This window comes from Pongo abelii, chromosome 1 (genome assembly GCF_028885655.2).
Source record: "Pongo abelii isolate AG06213 chromosome 1, NHGRI_mPonAbe1-v2.0_pri, whole genome shotgun sequence".
Lineage (NCBI taxonomy): Eukaryota > Metazoa > Chordata > Mammalia > Primates > Hominidae > Pongo > Pongo abelii.
In genome coordinates, this window is record NC_071985.2 from 213,368,149 (window position 1) to 213,385,222 (window position 17,074).

The 17,074-nt window shown below is 51.8% G+C and overlaps 1 protein-coding gene across 1 annotated transcript in view; it reads left to right on the top strand.

Moving 5' to 3' along the window:
- PLA2G2C (phospholipase A2 group IIC) overlaps window positions 1-6,692 on the top strand; it is a 25,307-nt gene extending 18,615 nt beyond the window's left edge. Inside the window, exon 5 of the mRNA XM_054540487.2 lies at window positions 5,185-6,692. Within this exon, the coding sequence (XP_054396462.1) occupies window positions 5,185-5,351 (167 nt within the window). The 3' untranslated portion in view covers window positions 5,352-6,692. The remainder of the gene's footprint in view (window positions 1-5,184) is intronic.
- The last annotated feature ends 10,382 nt before the right edge of the window (window positions 6,693-17,074 follow it).

Below are 17,074 nucleotides of genomic sequence, written 5' to 3' on the forward strand. Positions count from 1 at the left end.
TGGTGCATACCTGTAGTCCCAGCTACTTGGAAGGTTGAGATAGGAGGATCACCTGAGCCCAGGAGATGAGGCCACAGTGAGCTGTGATTGTGCTACTGCACTCCAGCCTGGGCAACAGAGTGAGACCCTACCTCAAAAAAGAAAAACAACAACAAAAAAACTATTTCCCTATCCTAATTGCACCTCTGTTCAAAGAGCTGCCCCTGCAAGAGTTAACCAACTCCCTAGCCTCCCCTGAGTTCTGAAATCCTGCACCCAGGCCTGGTCCCAGGTTGCCTGGCAACCAGGGGCTGCTCTGGGATGCAGTAGGTAAGCAGGGAAGGGAGAGGAAGAAAACAACTTGGTCTGTCCACGACTCTAAATGTCACTGAGAGATCAGTGCAGAGAAAGGCCTGTCACCAGAGCCCAGGGCCCAATTTGCCTAGTGGTGGGGACAGCTGCCCTCAGGCCACCTGGGAGGTGGTTATCCCTCCTTTGAGTGGGCTTACATAAGTACTTGGCATTTTTGCAAGGGACTTTAAGCTCACTCAGCAGTGACACCCCCTCCGCCCACATGCACATACATGTGTGGTACAGGGAGGACCTGGTGTGGGAGGCAGAGATGGGGTTCCAGCCAACTGAATCTCCATTATCTGCATCTCCCGGCCTCTGACTGCCTCCCTCTGCCAAAGCGGGAAGATGAAAATGGTAACTGCTGGAATTTGTATTTTGCAAAGACTTTTCTCATTTACTGCTGAATATATTCCTCATCTCAGCCTCCACTCGCTGACACGCTACCCACTATCTCTCCCAGCATTCATCTCTACCTGAAATGATCTTGTTTACTTCTCTGTGTCTGTGTGCATCGACTCTCCCCCCCGACTAGAAAGTTCCGTGAGAGCAAGGAGCAAGCCTGTCTTGTCTGAGGGCACTGGTTCTCATAGAGCCCACAGGGAGCGATGCCCCTGGACTAAGCAGTGTGGGGTCTGCTGGCTTGCACCTGTGCCCCCAGCTCCTAGCCAAAGACCAGACACATGTTGGGAGCTCAATACTTGTTTGTTTAATTAGTAGATGAACAAAAGCACTCATGAAACAGGCAGTGCACGTATCCTTATCACCATTTGAAAGCTGAGGAAACAGGCTTGGAGAGGGAAGCAACTTGCCTGACACCCCAAAGCACAGAAGCAGCGTATCTGGCCCAAGAACCTGGCTTCCTGTCTCCTAGGGGTCAGCTGCTGGCATTGGCCTGTAGGCCATATGAGTGTGGCCAGTAAGGTGGTCAGCAAGGAGCCTTTACTGCATGTTACGGTCAGGAGATCAGCAATGAGGAAGACAAAACCCTTGCCTGGAAAGAGCTTGTGTTCCAAAAAGAACAAGAGACCGTAGCATATTCATTAATAAAGACACATTCAAACAGGGCCAAGTGCTCTGAAGCACCTCAGACAAAGCGACAGGCTGCAAAATGACAGAGGTTGGGGGTCAGGAGACAGAAGGGTACCTGCTTTAGGTGGTCAAAGAAGGCCTCTCTGGGGAGGTGGCATTTGGTCTGAGACCTCAGGGCCAATGTGCTAGGAGCAGAGGAGCCTTGGGGAAGAATGGAGATGAGGTTGGACAGGATGAGACACGTGCCTTCTATGTCAATGGCAAGGGAGTCATTGGAGCATGTGAAGCAGAGGATGCTCTACTTTTGCCCCAGAAAGATCACTCTGGCTACAGTGCAGAGAAAGAAGAGAGTCAGGGAGGAAAGAAGGGCCCCATTAGGGGACTGTTGCAAAGCACTGGGAGGCACAACCACAGCCGAGATCAGCACGGTGACAGTGGGGATGGGAAGTGTCACATGCCGGGAATGCTGTACAGGTAGGGTCAGGGCTGACAGGACCTGCTGATGGGTTCAGTGTGGGCTGTGAAGGGAACAGAGGTTGCACCCCAGGCTCCTGGCCTGGGTGGCTGTAGATAGTGGCACCAAATACTGAGCTCGTGAAGATGGGGGGAGAGCTGATGATGAAGACAGCAAGAGTTCGGTGTGAGTCACCTTGAGTTTGAGACACGTGTCAGACACGTAAGGGAAAGGCAGGTGGACACATGCTTATTGAAGTCCGGAGCCCAAGGGAGAGGTGTGGGCTGCAGCAGAGAAGTTGGGAGTATTCTGAGTTCTGACACTGACCAGAACACCCCCGAGAGAATTCAGAGACAACCAGGGCTGAGGTGAGGGGCTCAGACTGGGGCCTGGGCCAGCCACAGGCAGGAATGCAGACTTGCTGCCTCTTCTTATTTGTGGAGATGTAGTTCATGCAGCAAGAAAGTCGTTCCGAAGCCCTCCTTTCCTTTCTTCGTGCCTCAGTTTCTCCATTAGCACATTAAAAGATGCAAGGTCTGGAGTTAAGCTTGTTTTTAAAAGGTGGCCTCCAAAGATGATTTTTCTTGGCCTGGGGCTGTCTCATCATCCAGGTCATGACAGGCCCAATCCATGGTTGAGGAATGCCACAGAAGTGACAGTCCACTGCAAAAGACTGCTGCTCCAGATCAGTTCTGGAAGGCCTGGGGATGGGGCAGGCCACTGAAGTAGAACTGGATGTCAGATGCACACGTTAGAAAGGACAGGAAGACCAAACGAGAAACGGAGAGGGGACAGGGAGAAAGGAAGGAGCACTAGAGACTTGAGGCAAAGGAAATAAGAGATGGAATAGAAGAAGAAAGAGGACCAGAAGACAGTGAGAGCAACAGAAAGAGAGAGGGATGAGAAAGAAGGTGGCTGAGGAAGGTGAGAAAAGTGTTTCCAGGGTGACAGCCACTGGACCAGGCCCTCTGGTTGGACAGTGAGGCTGGCTGGGGGGCCTGAGCTCAAGTAGCCCTCGCCCCCTGAGAGAGTAGGGGCTACCTGGGGAGCTGGGCTTGATGCATCTGGAAGGATCTTCACAGAGGCAGGAGGGGGAGTGGGAGGGCAGAGGGCACCCAGGTGCTAGAACAGTGGGAGTGGCGGGAGCCGCAAAACCGGAGAGCCAGAGGAGTGAACATCCCTGGCAGATTCCCTGCGGGCGAGCGGGGGGGGGGCAGGAAGCTCGGTGGTGTTGGCACAACGTGAGAAGTTCCAGGGAGGCGTGGGAGGACGGCTTCTGCAGGACGCAGACTTTGCAGAGGGAGAGTGGCAAACAGACTGACTGCAGGCGCTCGGCCGGCTCCACAGGGCGCTGCTTTTTCTCCACGTGGAGCTGGAGTCCATCACCCTGAGAACAGCAGCAAGCGCCTACAGGGCACCTTCTGCATACCAGGCACATCTGGACCACTCGTCGGTAGACACTGGCGATCCTTACCACCACCCCAGGAATGGGACACTGTCATGTGTTTCTGAAATGACTAGGTTTTAGCACCATTTCATAGATGAGGAAGCTGAAGCTAACTTGCCCAAGGTCATAAACCAGGGCGTCTGGTGCGCCCCCCCCAACTGCCAACCCTGAGAGCGGACTAGGGTGGCGTTATCTGGAAAGAGGAAGCTGTACCTGAGAGCCCTAAACACACATGCGCACACACACACACACATACACACATACATGCACAAACGCACAACGCACGTACACACATGCGCACGCACGCACATACACACACATGCACACGTGGACACATACCTGCACACACAAGCATACACATGCACACAGGCACACGCATGCACACACATGCGCGTGCACACAGTGCGACAGCTCTGATTAGTAGGTAAATAAAAGGTCCCCATCTAGTGGTGACTTGGCCAAAGTGCAGACACTGAACCCCAAAGGCCCATAGAGGCTTCATTCATCCCTTCTCTTATTCTTCATTCATGGATTCTATTGAGCATCTGCTGTGTGCAGCATCTGTCCTGGATGCTGGGGACACTGTGATGATCTTGACAAGGTCCCAGCCACACACAGCTTATGCTTCTTTGAGGGGAGGCAGACACAAGCCAGGAAACCAATAAGAGAAGTTAAGTAAAAAGCACAGTGAGTGAGACAAACGGGTATGGAGGGTGTGGCCAGAGACAGCTTTAGTTCAGGTGGTCAGGGAGCACCTCTCTGAGGAGGTGAAATTTGACCAAGCCTCAAACAGTGGCAGGGATCCCACTGCTTGCAGATCCTGGGGAGAAGCATTTTAGACAAAAAGAATAGCAAGTCCAAAGGCCCAGAGACAAGACAGAACAAGACCTGTGACATGAAACAGGCTGGTGTGCCCGGAGCAGGGAGGCTGGGAGAGTGGAGGGGGAGGGCGATGAGGGTGGAGAGGCTGGTGAGGGTGGCATCCCAGCAAGTGTGCCTGGCCACAGAGGCCATGGAAGGATTCAGCATGTCTTTCCCGAATAGGAAACCACACTGGGACTGTAAGCCAGGGAGTGAACGTAACTCGGGTTACAGTTTGAGACGGTCCCTGCTTATTTCCTTCCATGAAGGAGGAAGAACTGCTGATGACAGAGATTTGGGCAGTGGCCAAAGACATGGAGAGAAGAGGGCAGAACATGGGCTATTTTAAACACAGAGAAGATTAGCAGGACCTGCTGGCAGACTGGATGTGAAATGTGGAAGGAGTGGGGGCAGCGAGGTCAGCTCCTAGTTTCCTGAGAGTGTGGGTGAATCATGAGCTCGCAGGCAGAGGGAGCACTAGGATATCAAGGGTTCCCCTGTGAACACCTCAAGTTGGAGATGCCTGAGACATCCAAGTGAGATGTCAAGCAGGCAGCTGGAAATAGGAGATGAGCTCTGGGAAAATGCTCCCATCAGCCTGGCCTGTGTGCTGCCCGGGTGCACCCATTCAGGGCCCTCCACGCAGCCCACGCCCCCCTTCTCCTGATTCCTTCTAGGCTTCTCCAGCACTCGTGGGATGCCCAGATGTGATCAGGGAAGGGCTTGAGGATGCGGGAAGCTGTGGCTGAGAGCCCTAAACACACACATGCACACATACACACACACACACACACATACACAGGCACATGCACACACACATGCACACACAAGCATACACACGCACAAATGCACACACATGCACACAAATGCCTATGCACGCACACAAATGCATATGCACACACACACATGCACACATATGCATACATGTATCCCTTTCAGTGGCTTTCCTTTCTGTCCTCAACCCTTGGCCCCTTACAGTGAGCTCCCCGCTCTCCCCAGCCTTAGAACCAAACCCTGGGGCTGGGCTGGGAGCCCCCAGTGACCCTCTGTGTCTCTGCAGGTGGATGCACCCTTGGTCCTGGTGCCAGCTGCCACTGCGGGCTGAAGGCCTGTGAGTGTGACAAGCAATCTGTGCACTGCTTCAAAGAAAGCCTACCCACCTATGAGAAAAACTTCAAGCAGTTCTCCAGCCGGCCCAGGTGTGGCAGACATAAGCCCCGGTGCTAGGGACACCACAGGGTCCCTCTCATCATCCAGCATCTGCTCTAGTGTTGCTCTTCCAGGAAGCCTTCTCAGATCATCCCCGACAGGCCCCTGTTCTTCCACTGGGAGGGAGGACAAAATGTCTCCCGCAGGGCAGCTCACCCTTCAGCATTCTGACCATGGGGACTCCCTGTCGTTCAGCATCAGAGGACTGGAGAGCAGAAATGGGAAAGACAAGATGCCTGCCCTGCAGGAGCTGGCATTCTGTGGAGCGGGGAGGACTACAAATGCATGGATATAGAAGTAAGAGACACATTAGACCATAGTAAGTGCTATGATGCAGTAAAACAAAGGGACGGGATAGAGATGCATCCAACCCCACATCTCAGGGTTTCCAGGAGGGGAGAAGCCCCAGGATCTACCCCAAACTCTCTCTTCACCCCCACTGCAAACCAGGACACAGAGCAGACTTGAGCACCAGGCCCATGCCCAGCTCTATCTGGGAACAAAGCCACCACTTTCCTTGCCCCCCTGTGTCCTCATTTTTCATGATGTCATTCTTAGCTTTTCTTATCAAGAGGCAGAATCTGTTTTCCCCACCCCATGAATCTGAACTGGTCTTGTAGTTTAGTTTGGTCAATAGAATGTTGTGGGAGGGATGGTTTACCAGTTTTGAGCTAGGCCTCAGGAGGTCTAGGGCATGTCTACTCTCTCTTAGGACAGCTGCCCCCACCCTGTGAAAAAGCCTGGGCTAGCCTGCTGGAGGATGAGAGCCCACCTGGATCAGTTGTCTCAGCTGGTTTCAGACACATGAGAGAGAGCTCAGCTTCTAGCTGACTACAGATGTGTGAGGGAACCTGGCTGAGACCAAAACAACTGTCCAGCTGAGCCCAGGCTAAACTGCCAACATGCAGAATTGTGAGCTAAATAAAGGCTGCTGTTATAAGTCACTGGGTTTTGGTATGGTTTGTTAGGCAGCCATAACTAACAGGTGTAATTGGTCCTTATTCCCTTATTCACTGAGAGTGATGGGTTCTCAGCCCTGAGCTGGACTTGGAGGCCATGGAAATGCAGTGGACATGGCCTTTGTTCCTTACCTTGAAGGTGTGGAAGGAGGTCAAGTTCATGGAATAATGGAGAACACACAGCTGTAATCATTCGCTTGTTCAGGCAACACACATTTATTGAGCACTTGCTATGTGCCAGGCACAGTGCCAGGCAGTAGGGATCCAGATATTTAAAGAAAACAAAAATCAGGTCTAAAACTCCTGGGGAGAATGCTGAGAGTGGTATCAGCTTTTAGGAATTCAGACACAAAATCTGGATTGAAAAATGGACAAATGTGAAGACAGAAAAAGACACCAGATGTGGAGGGTCAGTGGAGGGTCTGGGGGCCCAGGCTCCTGCGCTCTGGCTGGCTCAGCTTGTACTATCATGTGAGTGACTGGCCTGCTCTTCTCTCCCACACACGCGTGGAAATTGCAACTGCAGATGGGCAGCTTGAGGTTTACGAACATCAGGGAGACTGTAAGCCGGCCATGAGGGAAGCAGCTGTAGAAAGGTAGGCATGGAACGAAGGTGGCCAGGCCCAAGCCAGCAGGCACCCCCCGACCTCAGGTGGATCCTGACTACTACAGAGACCAGCTCCAGACTGTGAAGGTGCCTGGCTGACCAACACAATGGAGGAAGAGGGGCGAGGGCCAGGCTTAGGATGGGGGATAGGGTTCCCGTGTGATATCCAGGCCGTCTTTTTTTTTTAAAAAGTTTTGAGACAGAGTCTCACTCTGTCATCCAGGATAGAGGGCCGTAGCACGATTGCAGCTCACTGCAACTTCTGCCTCCTGGGTGCAAGTGATTCTCCTGCCTCAGCCTCCCAAGTAGCTGGGATTACAGGTGCCCATCACCATGCCTGGCTAATTTTTGTATTTCTAGTAGAGACAGGGTTTCATCATGTTGGCCAGGCTGGTCTGGAACTCCTGACCTCAACTGATCCACCCACCTCAGCCTCCCAAAGTGCTGGGATTACAGGCACGAGCCACTGCACCCAGCCCCAGGCCATCTTTTTCACTCCCTCCTCTCTTCCATCCCCTAAATCTGTAAGACAGAAATCCTCAAGCCCTAAATCTGTAAGACAGAAATGATGGGCCCTTGATGGTATGCAAGCCCCATTTGTTTGGCACTGATGCCCTGATTCTTGGAGAGCTGAGATGGGAGTGTAGAAGGATGGGCAGACTCTCTCTGGGAAAGCCTACTGTCCTCGAAGGGAAATCGTCCATTCCATGAGCACATGTTACTGAAGACCTACTCCAAGCCAGGCCCTCTGCACCGGACTCCACGGAGCTCTCAGACCAAAGGGAAAACAAGTAAGCAGGGGATTGCAGAACAAGCTGGGGGTGCTAGGATTGGGGTGGGCATGGGGAGAAATGCCCACCTCCTGGAGGATGAGGGAAGCTTTCCTGAGGACTGCTGGGGGTCTGACATCTCATCTGAGACTTGAAGATGAGGAGGAGTTAGGAGGGCCGGTGGGGCCATGCAGAGCCTCCCAGGTTGAGGTCTGGAGAAAAGCAGCATATGTCTATGCAAGCTCCTTGTCCACCTGCCTTGCCCATCTCTGCCAAAGGCTCTTTATCATTGGTCCCTGCAGCCCAAAAACCTGGGTGTTGAATTATCATATTCCACATCCCACACCCAATCTGTTGGCACTACCTTCACGATGCATCTAGATTCTGTATTTATAAAATGCTTCCATCAAATGTTTACATGGAAAAAAAAAAGAGAGAGGGGAAAAAATCTAGAATCCAGCCACTTCTTATGACTTTCACTGCCGCCTTCTTGGGTAGGAGCCACCATCACTGGTGCCTGGGTCACTGCAGCTGCTCTCTGCTGTTCTCTCTGCACCCACCCTCGGCCCCTCCATCTCTTCCTCACACAGCAGTCGGCCAGCAGTGACTGAGCCTGGCACTCTCTGCTCAGACCCTCAGTGGCTCCCACTGGGCCGTCTTTACAGTACCACCCCTTCAAGTCTGGGCTGGAATCACACCTTCTTGATGAGGCTCATGCTGACCACCCTATTCAGTACTGCCCTCTCCCACCAGCATTGCCCATCCTCTCTGCCCTCCCCCTTATTCATCTGATGAAAACTGGGGACCGGGGATGGGGGACTAGTGACTTGTTGCAGGTTGCCAGCTAGTGCCCAGCAGGGCTGGAATGTGAACCCCTGTCTTCTGATTCACGATCTCTTACTTCCCACCCACTTTCTCAAAATGAGGAAGTTGGATCTGATGCCCTCTGAGTCTCAGGCTCTGGAGTTGGAGTTCAAATCCTGCATTTGTTGCATGACCTTGAGTCATTTACTTGGCTCCTCTGGGCCTCAGTTTACTCCCTGCAGAAGCAAAGCTATGAATAGTCCCTACTGCAGCAGGATGAGCTGCGGACAAAACCCCTCAGACACTGGGTTAAGGAAGGATTTGGCTTTATTCGGCCAGGAGCTTCGGCAGACTCACATCTCAACAGCTGGGAGCTTTGGCAGACTCATGTCTCAAGAACCAAGCTCCCTGAAGACAGAGTTCTTGGCCCTTTTAAGGGCTTACAACTCTAAGGGGGTCCACGTGAAAGGGTCGTGATAGATTGAGAGCACATGTAGTTAGAGTGGGGGGTTGATCTTTTAACCTCAGGCCTGGTCATCAGTGGCACTGGCTGGTCTTGCCAATGACTTCATTCCTGTTGTTTTTCAACTTTTACTTCCTCCTCCTCCTCTTCAGAGACAGGAGACAGTAAGAGAAATGGCCTCGTTCCTCATTCCCCCCTTTGAGAATGTCACTCACTAGTGGGAGTTCTCACTGTCATCTTCACTACCCAGGTCTTCCTGCCAGTCCAGTTCCATCGATTCCTAGAGTTACGTACTCTGTTTTCCAATGGGTATAAAGTCGTTCCAATGGGTTATAGCACACATCAGGCTGGTCACTTCTTGGGCTGCATACCTTGTTCTGGGTAGCATTATACACACAAGTCCCTTTTAAACAGAAAGTCTGTTTTAACTTTCTGCCCTGCCTCAGTCTGAGGAAAGTCAGTTGAAGTCCTTACTGTACAAGTCCAAAATTTAAGGACAATGAGTCCCACGATGAGTTTCCTCATGCTTCAGCCATGCACGGACCAGTCAGCTTCCAGGTGTGACTGGAGCAGGGCTTGTCATCTTCTTCAAAGTTACCTTGCATGGGTTGTCCAAGCTTGGTCTCACCTCCCAGGTCTCAGATGCTTTAGGTTTTACATGGCTGTGGTGAATCCAGGCTGGGATTCCTTCCACCTTTATGGCTGTGGGAGTGGTCAAGACGATGGTCTGGGGTCCTCTCCACCGTGGCTGCAAGGAGGCTATGTTCCAATCTGTGATCCGTACCCAATCACCTGGGGAGAAAGGGTGAATTGGGGAGAATAAGCTGACAGGGCACCTCTCATTTACTCAGGCTGAAATTGTTTGTGTAATTTTGCCTAAAGTCTGTAGCTGTCACTGTAAGTCAATTTCACCTAGCTCTCGAGGAGTGCCTGGGAGTCCCCATAGTCTGGGAGGGGGGCCTATGATATAATATTTCATAAGGGGAATATCCTGTTCTTTTAGAAGGGGTACATCTAATCTTAAACAATACCATAGGTAGAGCTTATATCCACTTCAATCGTGTTTCTTGACACACTTTCCCTAAACTATTTTTGATAGTCTGATTCATCCACTCCACCTTCCCAGAACTCTGTGGTTGGTAAGCGGTATGTAGTTTCCATGTGATTCCCAATACCTTTGCTGTCTTCTGTACCAACTCAGATACAAACGCCAGCCCACTGTCTGAGCTGATTTGTAAGGGCAGTCCAAACGTAGGGATGAGATCTCGGAGAAGCACACAGGTTACTTCACAAGCTTTCCCAGTTCGTGTTGGATAGGCCTCCACCCACCCAGAATATGTACACACTAGAACTAGCAAATACCTGTTACCTCCACATTTGGGCATCTTGGTGAAGTCTACTTGGAGATCTTCAAAGGGGGCTGCTCCATAAGCTTGTATGCTGGGTGGGACAGTTGGACCTTGCCTAGCATTGTGCTGCTGGCAGGTGACACACTGCTGCACCACTGTTTTGGCAAGGGCTGACAGATGTGAGATATAGAAGTACTGGCCCAACAACTTTTCAAGTGACTCTTGGCCTATGTGGGTGATCTCTTGCATAGCCAATACGACTGTGGCTCCTAGCAGTTGTGGTATGGCTATTCTCCTGTCTGATAACCAGATCCATCCCTCTTCTATCACCTGTCCTCCCTCTGCCTAGAGAAAGTCCTTCTTTTCTTTAGAATAAGTAGGTACAATATCAGGTGCCTGAGGGAACAGGGGGGCTGTGACTGATGCCCAGTAGGGGGTGGATGCTGCTTTTCGAGCCTCTGAATCAGCTTGGGAGTTCCCCAAGGCAATTGAGGTGGAAGCTTCCTGGTGTCCTCTGCAGTGCATGACTGCCACTTTTGGGGCTTCCATACTGCCTCTACTAATTACAGGATCTCTTGCTGGTACTTTATGTCTTTTCCCCCAGAGTTCAACGGGCCTTTTTCTTTATATAACGCCCCATGCACTTGGAGAGTTAAGAAGGCATACCGAGAGTCAGTATACATATTCACAGTCTTACCTTCACTTAGCTCTAAGGGCCAAATTAAAGCAATGAGTTTGACCTTTTGGGCTGAAGTACCCTGGGGCAACGATTTGGCTTCAGTGACAGCGTCCAGGGTTACCACTGCATATCCTGCACACCTCTCTCCCTGTGGGTTGATGAAGCTGCTCCCGTCCACGTACAGCTCCCAGTCTACTGATGTCCAAGGATAGTCTTGGAGGTCAGGCTTGCTAGAATAAACTGTGTCCAACACCTCTACATAGTTACATTCAACTGGGCTCTCTGACACCGGGAGTAAGGTGGCAGAGTTCAAGGTGTTGCAAACTTCAATGGTTATGTGGGGATTTTCACAGAGCAAGCTTTGGTACCTAGTTAGTCTACCATTTGTTAGCCAATGATGTCCTTTGGTATTCATTAAAGTCACCACAGCATGGGGGGCCTTTATGTTCAGGTTTTGCCCAAGAGTTAGTTTATCTGCTTCTTGTGCTAGCAGGGCAGTTGCTGCCAAGGCCCTCAAACATAGAGGCCAGCCTTTAGAAACTCCATCTAGCTGTTTGGAGAGGTAGGCTACTGGTCTTGGCCAGGGCCCCACCATCTGGACTAAAACTCCCAACTTCCATCTTTTCACTCTGCCACATACAGTGTAAATGGCTTCATCAGGTCAGGTAGCCGCAGGGCTGGGGCTGACATGAGTTTCTCTTCTAACTCATGAAAAGCTCGTTGCTTTTGTGACTTCTATTCAAAAGGCTCTTTGTTACCTCCCTTTATGACTTCGTACAGAGGTTTGGCCAGTACTGCAAAGTTTGGGATCCATAACCTGCAGAACCCCACAGCTCCTAAGAATTCTCTCACCTGCCTTTTGGTCTTAGGCTCCGGTAGGTTGCAAATGACCTGCATTCTTTCTGATCCCAGGCTGCGCTCCCCCGTTGGATAGTAAATCCCAAGTAACGTACCTCCTGTCGACATATCTGAGGTTTCTTCTTGGACACCTTATACCCACAGTCCTCCGGGTGCCAAAGCATGGTATCCATTCCCTTGGCACACCTGACTGCCATGGGTGTCCCAGCAGGAGGTCATCGACATACTGGAGCAACACACAGCCTAGGTCTCTGGTGGGAAACTTTTGCAGGTCTCGAGCCAGGGCCTCCCCAAAGATGGTGGGGGAGTTCTTGAACCCTTGAGGAAGCCAGGTCCAAGTGTACTGAGTGGTGATACCTGACCCCGGATCCTCCCACTGAAAGGCAAACAGTTTCTGGCTCTCAGAGGCTAGTCTGATGCTAAAGAAAGCATCCTTCAGGCCCAGGCAGGTGAACCAGCTGTCCTCAGCTGGCAGCAACCACAACAATGTGTATGGGTTAGGTACTGTTGGATGTAAAGTCACTGTAGCTTGATTGACCAAGTGCAAGTCCTGTATCGGCCTGTAGTCCTTGGTCCCTGGCTTGGGAACAGGCAGGAGGGGAATGTTCCATGGAGACTGACAAGGGACTATAATTCCAAAGGCCCTTAGGCACTTGAGATGGACCTGGATACCTTCAAGAGCTTCTCTGGGGACCGGGTACTGTTTTTGCATGACCAGTTGGGCACCAGGCTTAACTTCTGTGAGTACGGGGGCCTGCTTGATTGCCAATCCCGGAGGGTTGTCTTCTGCCCATACCCTTGGCCACCACTTAGCCAGAGGGTCCTATCCGTTGGCCTGGCTCAGTTAAGAAGAGTCCCCATTCCTCCTCCTGAGGAACCATAAGGGCCATGATGATTCCCGTTCCAGGTAACTTTAGCTATAAAGAGCTGTGCTTTGTAAAATAGATGGTGGCTCTCAGTTTGCTAAGTAGGTGCCTTCCTAGCAAAGGCAAGGGGCAGTCAGGCATGTACAGGAACTGGTGAGTCACTTCATGCCCCCCTATGGTACAGGTCTGGGGCAAACAGAAAGCTTGCTTTGCCGAAACCCCTGTGGCTCCAATTATATCAATAGTCTTTTTGGATAAGAGGGCAACCAGGGTGGTCACTACGGAATGTTCCGCACCAGTATCAACTAGAAACTCAATGTTCTTGCCCCTGACTGTCATCCTGACCATGGGCTCTTTGGGTCACATGAGCCTGGTCCCCCTGTCCCGTAACCCTTCTGCCAGATTGAACAAGGCTCCTTCATCCTTGTCTGAGACCCTTTGCTCAGAGTCACCTCGTTTCCCTTTCAACTGGGGGCCCCTGTCCTTCCAATGTCCTATTTTCTTATAGTAAAGCACACTGGTTACATTGCAAGTGTGGACGGCCAGACTGGGTATTTTTCCTGGGGCCCCCTTCTCTCCCCACTTTGTGGGGGACCCCTCTAATAGCTGCCGCTAGCAGGTCGGTGTTTCGCCGGACTTGGCATTCACTCTCTGTGGTTCTCTCTGCGGCTTACTGCATCTCTATTTACAGACACCTGCTTGGCTCTCTCCAATAACTGTGACATATTCATGCCTGCAAACCCAGCCTGTTTCTGCAATTTTCTTCTAATGTCTTCTGCAGTTTGACTAAAGCCATGGTAGTCATGCACTGATTTTCAGGGCTATCAGGATCAAAGGGAGTATACATACGATAGGCCTCACATAGTCTCTCGTAGAATTGTGCCGGGCTCTCATCTTTCCCTTAAATGACCTCAGAGACTTTGTTAACATTTGTGGCCTTCTGAGCTCCCTTCTTTAACCCTTCCAGAAGGGCTTCCCTGTACCGGTTTAGCCTTTGCATACTCTGTCTTTCATCTGGGTCCCACTGGGGGTCTGTTCCTGGTAATTGGATCCTCACATACTCTTGGGGGTTTTGGTAATCAGCAGGAACATGTTCTTCCAGCCACTTAGTTGCTGCTTGGAGCACTCTCCTCCTTTCATCTGTGTTAAAGAGGTACATGAGCACCTGGTGGCAATCAGCCCAGGTGGAGTTGTGGGTCTGGATAATAGTTTGGAGCAAATCAATTATAGCTTGAGGCTTTTTGGTATAGGATGGGGTATTGTTTTTCCTATTGAGGAGATCAGTAGAGGTGAAGAGCTGGTACACAAAGGCACGCCTTTCCACCATATGCCCATCCTCATCTACCCCAGTATACCGTTGCTCTCTCAGGGGCATTTGTATCCCGGTTCTAGGCCTCAAACAGGCTGCCAAGGGAGGAGTTTCTCCCGAGGCCTCGCATCCTTTCTTTTCTACTCTGGATGGCCTAGGGGTATATAGGCCTTGTGGAAGCTCGGGTGCACTGGGCTCAGGAGTGGAAGGCCTTCCTTCTTGGTAAAAGGGGGAGGTCACTGGCGCTGTTTCTTGCCATGAATCCTCTGATGTTGGGTCGGACAGGACTTTAGGAGCTGATTCCCCTCGGCGGGTGGAGCAGGGTTCTTCCTTGACTGTCTGTCCCTTTGCCACTAGTATTACTACTGCTGCCCTTTTAACCACTGTGGGGGGTCTAAAACCAGTTGTAACCAAGCGTCTACGTATGGAAACTGGTCTAGGTATCCTTTACCAGTTACCTGTGCCACACCTTTGAAACAAGGGACCTGTCTAGGCTTCCTTCTGATGGCCAACCCACTTCTAATGCCGCTCAGTCTATCTCACACAAAGTTCTAAGTTTTCCTGCTGTCATAGTTAACTCCATAGTCTCCACTAAATCCTTCCTTGAAATTTTTCAACATAGTTCCTAGCGGAGTGGGCTTACTTTGCGTTCCACCCACCTTCCTCCCGAGACAAAACAACACTCACACCACAAGAAGGAAAGGGTAAAGGGGTCACTCTAGTCTCGCCTGTCTCAAACTCAAGCACTCACTTTCACTTTCCTTTTTGCAAACAAGTCAAGCCAAATCAAAATCAATACTGAGACCAAAGTGCCGATTGCAAACAAGTCAAACCAAATCAAAATCAATGCTGAGACCCAAGTGCCGATATGGGCACACGGTGGGTGATCAGGTCACGCTTCCACTCAAATGGAGTGAGGAAATTCCCACGACCGGTCCTACCGTATTCCAGTTGTCCAGACTCCAAGTGCCAGTTCCTTCCCAGTGTTCAGCCACTGCGTTGATCCTCCGCAGGGGCCTGCCATACACCGCTCTGATGAGGCATCCCACCAGGGCAAATACCTACCCGGGAGCGCTCTCAGGATCCGCGTCGCTCAAGCTGGCCAGAGCCGCCCACAGGATACTTCGCAGGGCAGGCCTAAACTGCCTAAGGGGCTGCCTCGACCGTCCATCAGTCACCTCGCTTCCTGGTCAGGGAACCAAGAAATGTAGCAGGACGAGCCGCAGACAAAACCCCTCAGACACTGGGTTAAGGAAGGATTTGGCTTTATTCGCCCGGGAGTTTCGGCAGACTCGCATCTCAAGAACTGAGCTCCCTGAAGACAGAGTTCCTGGCCTTTTTAAGGGCTTACAACTCTAAGGGGTTCCACGTGAAAAGGTCGTGATAGATTGAGATCACATGTGGTTAGAGTGGCGGGCGGGGGGGGGCCGCGTTAATCTTTTAACCTCAGGCCTGGTCATCAGTGACACTGGCTGGTCTTGCCACTGACTTCATTCCTGTTGTTTTTCAACTTTTACTTCCTCTTTCTCTTCAGAGACAGGAGACAGTAAGAGAAATGGCCTCTCTCCTCACCCACCTCCTAGGGCTGCTGAGAGGGTTAAATGAGAGGACACACACAAAGCTCTGGGCACAGTGATCGATGCGCTCTGCTTTTCTTACTTGGGCCCTGACATCCTGAGATCCCAGACCCCCTTCCTTGGCAGAGCATGGGTGTTTTAGAGGGGTTGACTTTGGCAGGGCAATATGTCTTTTTTTTTTTTTCTGAGACAGAGGCTTGCTTTGTCACCCAGACTGGAGTGCAGTGGTGCGATCTCTGCTCACTGCAAGCTCCACCTCCTGGGTTCATGCCATTCTCCTGCCTCAGCCTCCCGAGTAGCTGGGACTACAGGTGCCCACCACCACACCCAGCTAATTTTTTTTTTTTTTTGTATTTTGTTTAGTAGAGACAGGGATTCACCGTATTAGCCAGGATGGTCTCGATCTCCTGACCTCATGATCCGCCCGCCTCGGCCTCCCAAAGTGCTGGGATCACAGGGGTGAGCCACCGCGCCTGGCCCAATATGTCTTTTTTTTTTTTTTTTTTAAACTGTGCACCCCTGTCTCCTGTTGCTAGGAGCCTTGGTGTTTTTCTCCAGAACTTTCCTTGTTGTCACAGTTGGTGGCATCAGCTGCTTGTCAGGAAGCCACAACCGGGGAAGCCAACAGCTAGTGTTACCGTGCCAACCTCTGGAGGAAGGGCTGCCTCTCTGCATTCATAGTTAGGGCCCGGCCGAGGAAGTGGCAGCTCTCAGGCCCAGCTGGGGGCAGGGTCAGTCAAGGCCCTGGGTGCCTGGCTATGGCTTAGGGGCAGCAAGGGTCCACAGACCCTTCCCTTCTGCATCCTCTCCCTCCTCCTCCCACCCGCTCCCTTTCCCCCTCACACTCACAGGCTGGGAGCCAGATTTTCTTGCTAAATAACAGCTTTGCTTCTGCCAGTTTTCTGTTTGGGGAAGAATATCACAGGCAGTCCATTTCCATCAGCAACACCTTCTTCTACTTGCCGCTGTCTGCCACTCCGACCTGAGGGTCTTTTGCCCAGGGCACCAGTCACCCACTCTAGACAATTTCCCTTCTCCACGCCAGGCGCTGTGCTAGGGGCGTTCTCATTCCTGACCTCATGTCATCCTCAAACCCCATGGGGTGTGCTTCATTATCAACCACATTTTACAGAAGGGGTAAACTGAGGCTGAGAGGGGTGAAGCGACTTGCCACATCTACACTGCCCGCTAGGGACAGGGCCAGGGTGCCACCCAGCCTGTGCTGTTTGCTTTCAGGGCAGCGCTTCTCGAGAGGTGGTGATGACAACAATGAGAGGATGGTGGAGGCCATACTGACGGCTTCCTGTGCTCTCCTGGGCACTGTGGGCCTGGGGCAGGCCCTCAACAGAATTCCACTCTGCGTCCAGGGCAGAGGGGCGGGAGGGGTGGAGTGGAGCACCGGTTGTGACACGTGATGTCCACTAGGTGTCGCCCGCGTTCTGGAAAAGCAGTCAGCGACGCCCCGCAGGTCGGAGGAAACGGGAAAGGGGCCGGGAGGGG